This window comes from Pseudopodoces humilis, chromosome 18, assembly GCF_049639895.1.
Source record: "Pseudopodoces humilis isolate 2021_Gansu_Grassland_sample_001 chromosome 18, ASM4963989v1, whole genome shotgun sequence".
NCBI classification, from domain to species: Eukaryota; Metazoa; Chordata; class Aves; order Passeriformes; family Paridae; genus Pseudopodoces; species Pseudopodoces humilis.
The window spans coordinates 660644-673324 of record NC_142217.1 but is presented as its reverse complement, the minus strand read 5'-3'; the positions used below and the strand labels follow the sequence as shown (position 1 = coordinate 673324).

The window sequence follows — 12681 nt, the reverse complement described above, 5'->3', positions numbered from 1 at the left end:
AGGAAACCATTTATTCAGCTCAGGAACAAAATCAGATCCAGAGACAGCCCCAGACAGAGGCAGGGAGATGGGTTTAGAGAACCAGGGTGGAGTTCAAGGTCAGGGACCACTGGGAACACAGCAAGGGAGAAACCCCAGGGGCCCAAAACACAATCAGAAATCCCTGGGCTGCCACCCCACGAGGGGCCCAGGGTGGAGTTCGTTCCTGGGCTTGCAGGGCCCAACCTCTGAGGCAGAGGGATGGAATTCCCTCTTGCCCACACCGCTCACTTTAACAATGTTCATTTGAAACTAAATCTTTGCCTCCCTGGGCAGGGGAATCTCACAGAAAAACTCAGTAATGGCCTCCTGCTCCCTTCATCATCCCCAAACTTTGGCTGTCTCATTCCAGACCCCACCCCACCTCCCCAATCCAAACCCCAACCCATCCCATCCCTGCTGAACATCAAGACCCCCTTCCCAAGCCCTATTTCCCCCATTTCACACCTCCCGAACTCCATCCCACCTATCCTGCCCCACCCAATGCCCATCTCACCCCTCCTGATTTGCATCCCACTTCACCCAATCCCCTTCCAACCCCATTCCACCTGATGCCTTCAGAAGGCTGACCTAGAACAGAGGCTGGACAGAGTTAAGAATAAAGTTTATTAGAAGAATTTAAATACACCATGGGCAGTACAAGAGCCTGGCCAGGACTACACCCAAGATAGACCAGAAATGGTCACAAAAATGGACAAGTGATCACAAGGTCTCACATTTTTAGAAGTTCAGGTTCATCTGCATATTGAGGTTCATTGCCCAGTTACAGCTTCAGATGAGGAAGTCCCATCCTTCTTGTTTTCTCTCTTCAGTCCACCCTTGTTTATGCTTTTGGGCCTGGAACTTGTAACAATTGTCCTTGGTATCAAGCTAGAAAAGGAATTGTTTTGTCTACCTACTCTGTGAAAAGAGTTCACTAACACTTAATATGAAGTTCAAAACTGCAAACCTAGGCAAAGCGGACTATGAAAAATATGAAAGCTAAAACTTCAGGCAACACACCCTGAGGGGCTGTGGAATCCAGGAAATCTGGGTGGGAATGAATACTTTTCAGTGGCATTGAGTGATTTTGAGGTGACAGGTTGAACTCCCTCGTCTCCTTGAGTGCCAAGAGACGGAGACAAATATACCAAATACCCCCAAAACCAACCCATTTACCTCCCTGAACACCAGATTCCCTTCAAGCACTAGTAAAATGTGAGGCTCTAGATGCCTTTAACAAATCTGTTGACTTTTACCCCAATTTTGTCTGTTTTAAAGGGATGAAGATGAATGAAAAGAATATCGGGGCCAAATCAAAATGACCACCAGCCCAGTGTGTTCCCAACACAGATCACTGGGTATGTGGGTCATCAGGGCTCTGCCCAACGTGGGCCCTCTGATGGGAGATGGAGCTGGAGCAGCGCACAAAGCTCTTCCTGCACTTGGGGCACTCACAGGGCTTCCCTTACTGGTGCCTCTGTTGGTGTCTGGTCAAGTGAGAGCTCCTGGAGAAGCTCTTCCCACACTGGGGACACTCATAGGGCCTCTCCCCAGTGTGGATGCGCCGGTGGGTGATGAGGGTGGAGTTCTGCTTGAAGCCCTCCCCACAGTCGGGGCAGTGGAAAGGCCTCTCATCCGTGTGAATCCGCTGGTGCCTGAGGAGAATGGAGCTGGTCTGAAACCTCTTCCCACACTCGGGACACTCGTAGGGCCTCTCCCCAGTGTGGATCATCTGGTGGATGGTCAGCTGGGACCTCCGGCTGAAGGTCATCCCACACTCCCCACACTCACAGGGCTTCTCCCCAGTGTGGGTCCTCTGGTGGCGGATCAGGTGGGATCTCTGGCTGAAGCTCTTCCCACATTCCTCACACTCGTAGGGCCTTTCCCCAGTGTGGATGCGCTGGTGGGTGATGAGGTTGGAGTTCTGATTGAAGCCCTCCCCACAGTCGGGGCAGCGGAAGGGCCTCTCATCTGTGTGAATCCGCTGGTGCACGAGGAGAGTGGAGCTGGTCTGAAACCTCTTCCCACACTCAGGACACTCGTAGGGCCTCTCCCCAGTGTGGATCATCTGGTGGATGATGAGTTGGGACCTCTGGCTGAAGGTCATCCCACACTCCCCACACTCATAAGGCCTCTCCCCAGTGTGGGTCCTCTGGTGGCGGATCAGATGGGATCTCTGGCTGAAGCTCTTACCACATTCCCCACACTCGTAGGGCCTCTCCCCAGTGTGGATGCGCCGGTGCCTGATGAGGTGGGAGTTTTGCTTGAAGCCCTCCCCACAGTCGGGGCAGCAGAAGGGCCTCTCATCCGTGTGAATCCGCTGGTGCTGGAGGAGATTTGAGCTGCTGTGAAACCTCTTCCCACGCTCGGGACACTCATAGGACCTCTCCCCAGTGTGGATGTGCTGGTGGGCGATGAGGTGGGAGTTAAAGCTGAAGCCCTTCCCACATTCCCCACACTCGTAGGCCCATTCCCCAGTGTGGATCATCTGGTGGCAGATCAGGCTGTTGCTCCGGCTGAAGTTCTTCCCACACTCCAAGCACTTGTAGGGCTTCTCCCCATCCTGAAGCTGCTCATGGACCACCAGCTCAGAGCCCTGGCTGGATCTCCAGCCACCTTCCTGGCACAGGGTGGGTCTTTCCTCCTCAGAGCACCCTGGGATGGGTTTGGATCCCCTCCTCCTGCGGGATCTCTGAAGCTTTTCCTCCCCATTGGATTCCTGTGCTGTGGAGCTGCTCAAGACAGCCTCTTCCATGAGGTTTTGCTGTGAGGATTTGTCTTCCCTGGTCTCAATCCTAAGTTCCTTGTCTGGGGGAGGAAAGACAAGGAGAGGATGGGATTTGCCTCTGTGCCATAGGGAAGGGGAAGGAGATCCCCCCAGTGCGCCCCCGGTAGGACGGCATCGGCAGCGGGGTTGTCCTGCAGCCGGGGGCCATGCTGGGCTGGGAGATGGAGCAGGAGAGAGGGGGAAAGGGGCACTGACTTCCTCCTCACCTGCCTGGGTGTCCTGGGGCATCTTCCTCTTCCTCACAGCCTCCTTATCCATCTGGCCAAGATCTGGGATTGGGAAATCCTGGTTTGGGGAAAAATACAATTTATGAGCACATTGGATTAGGGGGCTCCTCCTGCCCAAGTCCATCTTTAGAAATCCCAAGCTATCCATAAAAACCTCCAAAACATCAAGATTCAACCTGAAAATGCCTCCCAGGAGTTCACCATCTCTGGTCTGTCCCCTTTGGTGTTCAGGGGTTCCCCCCTATCCTAGCTGCTGGGGGTCACGCTTGTACTGGGGGTCCTCTGTCTACTCAATCCCTGCCCTCCCCAGGTTGCTGGGAGTGCCAGGAATCAAAAAAGTTCCCCCATTTCCATCTCCCCACTTAGGGATGCTGGGACCCCCCAGTGTCCCCCAAGGGGCATTTTCCACTCAGCTTTGCAGTCCTTAAGTCGCAAATATCCCCTCCCAAAAAACTCAACCCAGGTACCCCCCAGGATATCTGGGCTGAGCTCCCCCTCTTGGGGCACCTGTGAGATGGGGGGTGATGATCCCACAGGTGGGGGACTGTAAATTCAGGGAGTTCTTGACCTCTTGGTTCCTTCTCCTTTCCCTGATCCTCCTCTGTCCCTCCTCTTCCTGTTGAAGTTCATTTAAAAAAATTATGGTCTGTCCCAAGGGAAGAACTCACCCTTGGTGTTGTATAAGGTTAGTCCCTACCTAACCTCCCTTTTCTTTTCCCTATCCCACTGGCTGTAACCCCCCTGTATCCCCTGGCCACCCCCTCCCCCAAGTTTAAGAGATAGCACCCGAGGAATCTCATCCTCTTTCTTGCCCCGGGCGATCCACATACAATAAACCCAGGACCACATCTCGTAAGTCTGAGCCTTCTTTGTCTGAAATACCTTAGGTCCATGTTGGATATATTTTGAGACCCCTTCCCGCCCGTGTTCTGTGAAGGGCGGACACATCCCCATGGGGGACAGGAATGAAGGGGTTTGTGGAGTATTTACAACATGTTCCTCCCTCTCCTCCCCTTCCATCCCTCCTCTTTCCCCTCCCTAATGTCACCTCCTGCTCCTACTTCCATCCCTCTCACTATCCTTCTTCATCCCTCCTCCTCCTCCCCCAGGAGCAGTGACACCCCCGGTGCCCCGTTCCCAAACCCCTCACAGGCCACGGCAGGAGTGGGGATGGAGCCGGAACAGGTCGGGATGGGCAGCGCGGGGCTCTCCCCTGCTCCCACCCACTGGGGACGGGGGGAACCCGGCCTGGGGAAAAGGAGAGGGAAACTGGGAAAATTGGGGGCTGCAGATCCAACCTGGGGCTGGCTGGGGACCCTGGCTGGGGACTGCCAGCCCTTGGGGCTCCTCTGGGGAGATGCGGGAGGGGGGAACACAGAGAGGGCTGGGGGATCCCAGGAGTGGCAGCACTGGCAGGGATTGGTTTGTACTGGGATCATCCTGGCAGTGGCTGAGATTGCACTGGCTGTGTACTGACATCATCCTGGGATCATTCTGGGATCATACTGGCAGTGCCTGAGATTGTACTGAGGGTGTACTGACATCATACTGGGATCATACTGGGAGCAGCTGGGCCCATGCCAGGAGAGACTGCGATCACACTGAGGGAAACTGGGATCATACTGGAATCATACTGGCAGTGAGTAGGAAACTGCAGGGGGCAATTGAGACCAGGCGGGGGGCAAGTGGGATATACTGGGAGTGAATGGGATCATGCTGAAGCTGACTGGGAGCAGCTGTGAGCAACTGGGGTCATGCCAGGAGCAACTGGCAGGAACTGGGAGTTCCTGGGTGCATGCTGGGGGTAACTGGAATCAACAGGACTTATACTGGGATGAACTGGGATCATGCTGGAGGTGAATACGATCATACTGGTAGGGAGTCCAACTCCACTGAGGCTGACTGGGAGTGGGTGTGAGAAAGTGGGATCATGCTGCAAGAAACAGGGAGGGACTGGGAATATGCCCTGCACTCCCCAGAACCCCGGGATCGCCCCCCATAGGTCCCATGTGTCCCCCAGACCCTCCAGGATCCCCGAGTGCCCCCTCAGCGCCCGTTCGGGGCCCCCCAAAGCATCCCCGGATCCCTGAATGCTCCCGACCCCACAGATGCCTCTTCCAGCCACTGCTGGGAATTCATCTCCCATCATCCCACAACACAGTTCCGCGCCCAAACCTCCTGCCGTGCCCCGCGCCCTAAAGAGCCCGGTTAGAGCTCCCCAGGTTCCCCCCAAGTGCTCCCGAGCCGTATACATTCGCCCCGAGCACCTGCAGCCACAGCTCGGACGCAGAAGTGTTCTCCAAGCGCTTCCCCACACTGCCAAACGCGCCTTCCGAGCCACTTCCGGAACTACAGCTCCCATCATGCTCCGCGGCGCCCATAGAACGCTATTCCAGCCGGGACTTCATCTCCCGTCATGCCCCGCGCCTCACCGGAACCATTGGAGCTGCGCCTCCAACTCCCGTGATGCTCCGTGGCCCCGTTAAACCGTATTATACCGGCGCCTACAACTCCCATCAACCCCCGCGGCCCAGAGATTCCCTGTTACAGCCCCCCAAGTGCCCGCCCGGACCCCGAAGGGCCCCCAGATTCCCCTCCCTGACATCCAAGTGCTCCCCTGGACCCCCAAGTGCTCCCCCGGATCCCGAATTGTCCCACAGAATCCCTAAATGCCCCTCCAAGTGCCCACCCGACTCCCCCAAGTGTCCTCCAGACCCCCAAGTTCTCTCTAAATTCCCTCCCCAGACCCAAAACTGCCCCAAATATTCCTCAGGAAAGTTTCTATGGATCCCAAAGTGGTCCCTTTTACCCTGTCTGAGAAAATTATTAAAAAAGATGATCAAAGGACTAAAAATAGGAGTAATTAGCATAAAGAGAGAGAAATAGTGATCAATTAATTAATGAAGGGAATTGTGGTACTTGGAACCAAGGACCGATAATGTTTTTAGTTGCTAAAAATGTATCAATTCTTTCATATAAATATAAAAATTAGGATATAAAAATACAGAACAATATTATTATAAAAATTAAAATTTTATTTTTAATAATTTATTATATTTTAATGATAAAGAAAAGTTGATAAATGTTTTAAATGTTTTGGGATGTCAGTCCCAGGTGGGCGATGTCAGACATGCCGAGGCTCGGGGTGAGGAGCAGGTTGTCCAAACAGGGGCAGCCTACAAGGGGCTCATTCTTCTCTGTGACCAGACCTCCTAAGGAGACATTTAGCATCAGGATTGTAAAGAGTAAATCATGACCTCCTCATCAGTACACAAAGATGTTTTACAGTTTGAACAGTAGAATGTTGTCACCGTAAGGAGCCTTCTTTGTTAATATAGCTCATGTTGTGTCATGTGTGTTAAATACCAATGTTGTACCATCCTTCTTTGTTAAAATATTGTTATAAATGAAATTAGAATTTTGACAACTAGGTCCCTTGGGTTAATGGCAGTTTAATTAAAAATGAATACAATTTACTAAACTGAATAGTAATGTGTTATAAAAGAATACAGTTTAGTAAAATAATACAGTTTAATAAAAAATTAATATTTATATATATAATCTGCTAGAAATTAAGTATGATTAAAGCATAAGCAGAACAGACCAGGGTATTCCCACCCTGCCTCACGTTCAAAACAAAGCACTTCAAGCTAAACTTATATACTGTATGCTTATTCATATTCATTAATGTTTCCTGTAAGTTTTCTCCTTCCAATTTTTCTGACTTTTCTGACTTTACGTCACTTTTCTTCACGGCACATGCCTCACTTGTTGTTAGGAGGTCTTCAGTCTTCTTCTGGTGGTCTTTTGGCGAAGGCTTCTCCTCTTCCTCATTGTCCTTTGGATAACCTTACAGGTTTGTGCATACATACTGAGCATTGTGTTATGTTAGTCTACTAATTAGCCTTATGTTTACTAATCTTTAGGCCCAATGCCTAAATTTGTTCTAATTTGTTAATAATTTTGTAAATTTTGTAAATTTGTTAGCAGGACCCGCCCTGCTCTGTGGCCTGGACTGAAGGTGGGTCCCTCCTGCCAGGGCAGGGCCCAGCACAGCTCTTCTGTTCCAATAAAGAGATGGAGCTCTCACCCCAGTGTCTGGCTGGTACCACCAGCAAAGCCCACACAGCACCAGCCCTGGCTGAGCTCCATGTCCAGGAGCAGGCAGGGCTGACCACGGTGTGGGCAGGCAGGAGCCAGGCAGGGGCTGCTGTGACCAGCAGTGGGGCACTGAGGGGCTGGGGGAGTCTGTGTTGAGCGTCCCTGGGCTGAGGGCACATTTCCTTCAGTGGCATCACCTGGGCCTGGACCTCCTCCAGTGCCATGCCCAGGAAAAGAGGCAACCATCAAGAGCATCTCCTGGGGCACTGCCTGTCCAGCATTGTCAGGAGGCAAAACCAAGGTTTTGTTTAGCAGTGACCCTTTGATGAAATCAAAGATTTATAGTCAGGGCAGTCCTCTAGTACAGATGGGAGTACACTTGGGGCAGACACCTAAGGCCATGAGGTCACAGCAGCCTGTGGGGTGACAGCAGGCTGAGGTGACAGCAGGCTCTGAGGTCACAGAGGTGCCAGAGCCCCGTGGTTGCACAGCACCACGAGGACCGAGCAGTCAGTCCTTGACCACGACTGTTGTGGCAGCAGCGGCGGCGGCAGCAGCGGTGCTGACATTGGGACAGCGGTGTCAGGACAGTGGTGGCAGCAAGAGCTGCAGGACTGGCAGTGGGCAAGGCACCATGGCCTTTGCTCTGCGCCTCCTCCTCCTGCTCCTCCTGGCAGTGGCCCTGCCTGACAGGGCTGCCCAGGCTGCTCCGTGGCAAGCACGGCTGACTCGATCTTGTCGAGTGTGGCCCGGCTAGCTTAGTGATGAGGTTTCTCTTCACTCGAGTTTCGAGCCAGCATATGTTTGTGGGGTTCACTGATTTTCTTCAAGAATCCAAGTCTATAGAGCGAGTAAAGAAATCAGGGGAGGACTCTGTCTCTGGTTTGCATTCCACAGTTTATTTCTGTGAAGGGGAATCCAAAGGACGAGAGACAAAGGATTTGGGGTTTGGGGGGGTCTCTTTTAACAGGGTTTCTCAGAGGGAGGGAACATCAGAGAGAACCAATTATTTTTCTCAGTTAGTACATCTTACAAACTTTCTACAAATCAAGGTTACACATGCCAAGATAAGAAATAACAGACACCAACTTCTTCAAATGCCCACAAAGATGTAGGAGTATTCTATACAGAGGGGCAGAGGGGGAGAGAGGGGGGGCCTGGTTTCCTGGCAACACAGGGGGGAAAGAAAGAGAAGGCAAGGTAAGCATGCCCTCTCAGCTTCCATAGCTCAGAGGCATTCTGGGACAGGAAAAAGTTACAAACTTCCGTGTTGGAAAGAAGAGTTCTCTTCTCTCAACCCCGTGCTTTCCTGGGCTAAAGAAACTTCAAGCAGCTGGAAATGCCAGCGGGGTCCTCTCTTTACTCTATCCAGCCTCTCGCCGTGGGGCTGAGGAGAGAAACTTCAGTAACCATGGTAACTTGACGCCAGGTAAACAGGAGAAAGAGAAGCTTGGGGGTGGGGGGAGAATCACAACTAAAAGATGGGAAAAGATACATTTCAGGCTATCAACTACAACACACGGCAAGCAGGTGAGCCAGCGGCCTGGCTTCCCTTTCCCGGGACAGTGCTCCCTTCTCCCTGGGAAGTGTTGGGGATGGTTTTCCCCAGGGCTTTAGGGAGGTTTTCCTCTGTGGGAGGGAGAGAGGCCCCAGAGGCCCTGGGCTGGTCCTGCTGCCCCTCCAGAGATGTTGCACAGGGCCTGCAAAGAGGGTGGAGAGTGACCAGAGCCAGCCCAGAGCTCCCCAGGCCTCTCTGCAGCTTTGGCCATGTCCATTGACATCTGGCTCCCATGGCCTTACCCAAACACCTTGCAGTGCCCAGTTCCCTAAAACAGAAGGGGTCCCAGCACACCATGGAATGGTTCTGATCTGTGCTCCCTTCTAGATTGGGATCGTAACTTGCATTATCTGGATGCCCTCTTGGATAATGGCTTGAAACGCTTGGAGAATGCTGGAGGCAAGTTCTCAATGTGCCTTTCCTGAGAGAATAATGGGTGTCAGTGTGGCAAGAGGTCCCTCGTGTGCCATTATCTCTTAACATAATCTCAGGCTTGATGGATTCTGGAAACCTTGCCCTGCTCCCTTCTGGAGCCCTGAGTGATCCCACAGCATTGCTGTCAGTGGGAGGAAGGAGCATTTAGCTGTCAATCTTCTTCCACTGTGCAATGCCAGTGTCACCTTCCGTGTGCTCTGTGCAGCCATGGAGAAGAGCAGAGAGGGAAGGGGCCAGGCCCAGGGCTGTGCCCTGGGACTGTGCCTTGCACGGCTCCTTTGCCAGCCCCAGGGAGCCTGAGCTGCTGCTGCCAAGCCCTGACCCTGCCTGGGGCTCAGTTCAGACCTGATGGCAGTTCCAGGGTGTCCCTTCTCCCCTGACTGCCATTCAAGAAGCTTCTTCTATCCCGGTGTGGGACAACTGCAGGCACGTGGTCTCCCTGCCCCTGCTCCTGGGTGGAAGGCAGAGATGAGGGAGTGCCTTGGAGGGCAGCAATCAGCCAGGTGCACTCACTGTCACTCCAGCCTGAAGGAGAATCTTCAGCACTGTCTAGGACTTGTTCTGTCCTGCCTTTCCTTGCAGCTGAACCTATTGATGAAGGCAATCCAGCTTTCCAAATCATGTCCAGGACTCAGCCCTTGGGAGATGATGAGGGTAGGTCAAAGCCTTTCCCCCTGGGAAAGCTGCCAGCTCAGAACCTTAAAGCTTGTCCAGCTGGCAGCGATGACAGAAGCTTCTGTGGCTGTTGAGTTACAGGTGTGTCTGCAGGGAGGACTCTCCCAGCTCCTGGGTTGGTTACTGCACACAAGCCCAGCTCCCATCGCAGGGGTGAGTGGTGTGTCCCTGCTGACCCCACACTGCTTTTCTGGGATCCATTCCTGAGAAATGGATCTACCTGCTGTCAAGATCCTCCGAGGGGGAGGAACAAAGCTACAGGCGTCATGAAACCCCATGGGCCATCCAAACCCATGAGGCAAATGCTGAAGGAAATGCTGCAGGGAGTGTAAAGTGGGTCCATGTCCCTCAACCTTCTCCTGAGAGTCAGCAGCTGGAGACTTTCTCTGCACATCTGGACATGCAGTGCCTACCACAGCGGGAAGGGATCCATGGCAGCCTCGCTGCTGCTTTCATGCCCTGCAGGGCTGTTCCCCAGCTTGGCCTGGCAGTAGCTTCTCCCCAGCCTCTACAGGAAGGCATTTGGCATCAGCTTACAGGGAGCCCAAACTGCACCACTGGCCATGCCCACCCTGAGATCTTCTGCACTTTCCCAGTCTCAGGGTGGACCAGAAATGGTGTTTGTTTGGAGAAAGGAGGGCCCTTGCCAATCCCAAAAGTTTATATGATTTCCTTTGATAAGCATTGCCTTATGAAGATGCTACCTCCCCAGTGGGGAACAGTTCCATCTGATTCAGGTGTACAATTTATTTTTTTTCAGAGAGGGACCAAAGAGCTGTGCTGAAGGCAGCGTTTCCTGGAGGAAGCAGTGGCTCACGGGCAGCCTCTGCTGCAAGAAGGGAGGCCATGCCAAGCACAGTCTCAGTCCCAGGAGGTAATTGCTGTGCCTCTGGGCCTGAGCCCTGCTGAGGCTTGAGCTGACATCTCTGCTGCTTGGCAGTGTGGACACAGCCCGGACAAGACCGGCACAGCCCAGAGGAATTATCCCCAGCTCAGGGCTCAGGGCACTCAGCTACTGAGCAGTTCTGCTGGGGTCCCTCCATGGGAGACACGTCCAAAAACCTGGCAGTGGCTGCAAAGGGGTGCCCATGGTGGGAAATATGCAGTGGGGGAGAGCAAGGTTCCACTGTATCCTGAAAGAGCCTGGCTCTGTCCCTATGGGATGGGAGAGCTATCCCAGCAGAACGTGGGCAGGAGGGAGGGAGGGCCTGAGGGACAGTTGTGGCACTGCCTGCTGTAGTTCTTCCCCATTGCTTTTACAATTCTTTCAGCTGTGGCAGAGAGAGGGCCCCAGTGGGGCCTGGGCTGCTCCAGCCACCTCTCCCAGGGATGCTGCACAGGGCCTGCAAAGAGGGTGGAGAGTGACCAGGAGCCAGCCCAGAGCCCCCAGGCCCCTCTGCAGCTGTGGCCATGTCCACTGACATCTGGCACCCACAGCCTTAGCGCGACTCCCTTGCACTGCCCCGTTCCCTAAGGTAGAAGGGGATCTCAGCTCACCATGGAAACAGTTCTGATCTGTGCTCCCTTTTAGATTTGGAACACAACCTCAATTATTTGGAAGTGCTACTCAATGATACTTTGAATATCTTAGAGAATGCTGGAGGCAAGTTCTTCTATTCCCTTTACTGACAGAACACGCAATGACAAGGTGGCAAGAGCTCACTCATGTGCCATATCTCTTAACATAATCTCAGGCTTGATGGGTTCTGGAAACCTTGCCCTGCTCCCTTCTAGAGCCCTAAGGGATCCCACAGGTCACTGCCAGTGGGAAGATGGAGCATTTAGCTGTCAGTCTTCTTCCTGTGTACAATGCCAGTGTCTCCTTCCATGTGCTCTGTGCAGCCACAGAGAAGAGCAGAGAGGGAAGGGGACGGGCCCAGGGCTGTGCCCCAGGGCTGTGCCTTGCACGGCTCTTTTGCTGGCCCCAGGGAGCCTGAGGGTCTCCTACAGAGCCATGGGAGCTGTTCCGTCCTACTTTCTTTTCAGCCAAGCCTCTTGCTGAAGGTGATCTGGCTTCCCAACCCACACCCAGGACTGAGGCTCTGGAAGATGGCGAGGGTAGGTGAAGGCCTTTCCCCCTGGGAGAGCTGCCAGCTCAGAGCCCAAGGCTCAGCCAGGGCGGCATCGCTGCAGGTGCCAGGACAGAGCTGTGCACGTGTGTGCCCTCGCTCTGTGAAATCCCCTCACTGCTCCTGAGGCTCAGTGCTGCCTGTGCAGATCAGCAGATGTAAGAGAAGTTTCTGTGGCTATTGAGTTACAGGTGTGTCTGCAGGGAGGACCTTCACAGCTCCTGGTTTGGTTACTGCACACAAGCCCAGCTCCCATCGCAGGGATGAGTGGTGTGTCCCTGCTGACCCCACAGGCTGAGCATTGCTTTTCTGGGACCCATTCCTGTGAAATGGAATTATTTTTCTCTAAGTTCCTCCAAGAGGAAATACCAAAGCTACAGGAGTTATGAAACCCCATGAGCCATCCAAACCCATGAAGAAAATGCTGAATAAAATTCTGCAGAGAAGACAAGGTGGGTCCGTGTCCCTCAGCCTTCTCCTGAGACTCAGCAGCCGGGGGATTTCTCTGCACATCTGGACATGCAGTGCCCAACACAGCAGGAAGGGATCCATGGCAGCCTCACTGCTGCTTTCATGCCCTGCAGGGCTGTTTCCCAGCCTGGCCTGCTGCAGCTTCTCCCCAGCCCCTGCAGGAAGGCATTTGGCATCAGCTGACAGGATTCCCAAACTGCACCATGGGCCATGCCCACAATGAGATCTTGTAGGATGCCCTGGTCTCTGGGTAGATCAGAAATGGCAGCTGTTTGGAGAAAGGAGGGACCTGGCCAATCCCAAAAGTTTATATGATATCCTGGTCCTTAACCAAGT

General features: G+C 53.3%; 2 protein-coding genes across 2 annotated transcripts in view; one reads left to right on the top strand and one right to left on the bottom strand.

The window, feature by feature from the left end:
* The window catches only part of LOC148182869 (uncharacterized), a 28163-nt gene extending 25096 nt beyond the window's left edge, over positions 1-3067 (bottom strand). The window contains exons 1-2 of the mRNA XM_088063826.1: positions 3016-3067; positions 1533-2829 (exon numbers count right to left, since the gene is read on the bottom strand). Of these exons, the coding sequence (XP_087919952.1) occupies positions 1533-2829; positions 3016-3067 (1349 nt within the window). The remainder of the gene's footprint in view (positions 1-1532; positions 2830-3015) is intronic.
* The window catches only part of LOC102107146 (uncharacterized), a 178884-nt gene that overhangs the window by 19463 nt on the left and 146740 nt on the right, over positions 1-12681 (top strand). The gene's annotated exons all lie outside the window — the stretch shown is intronic.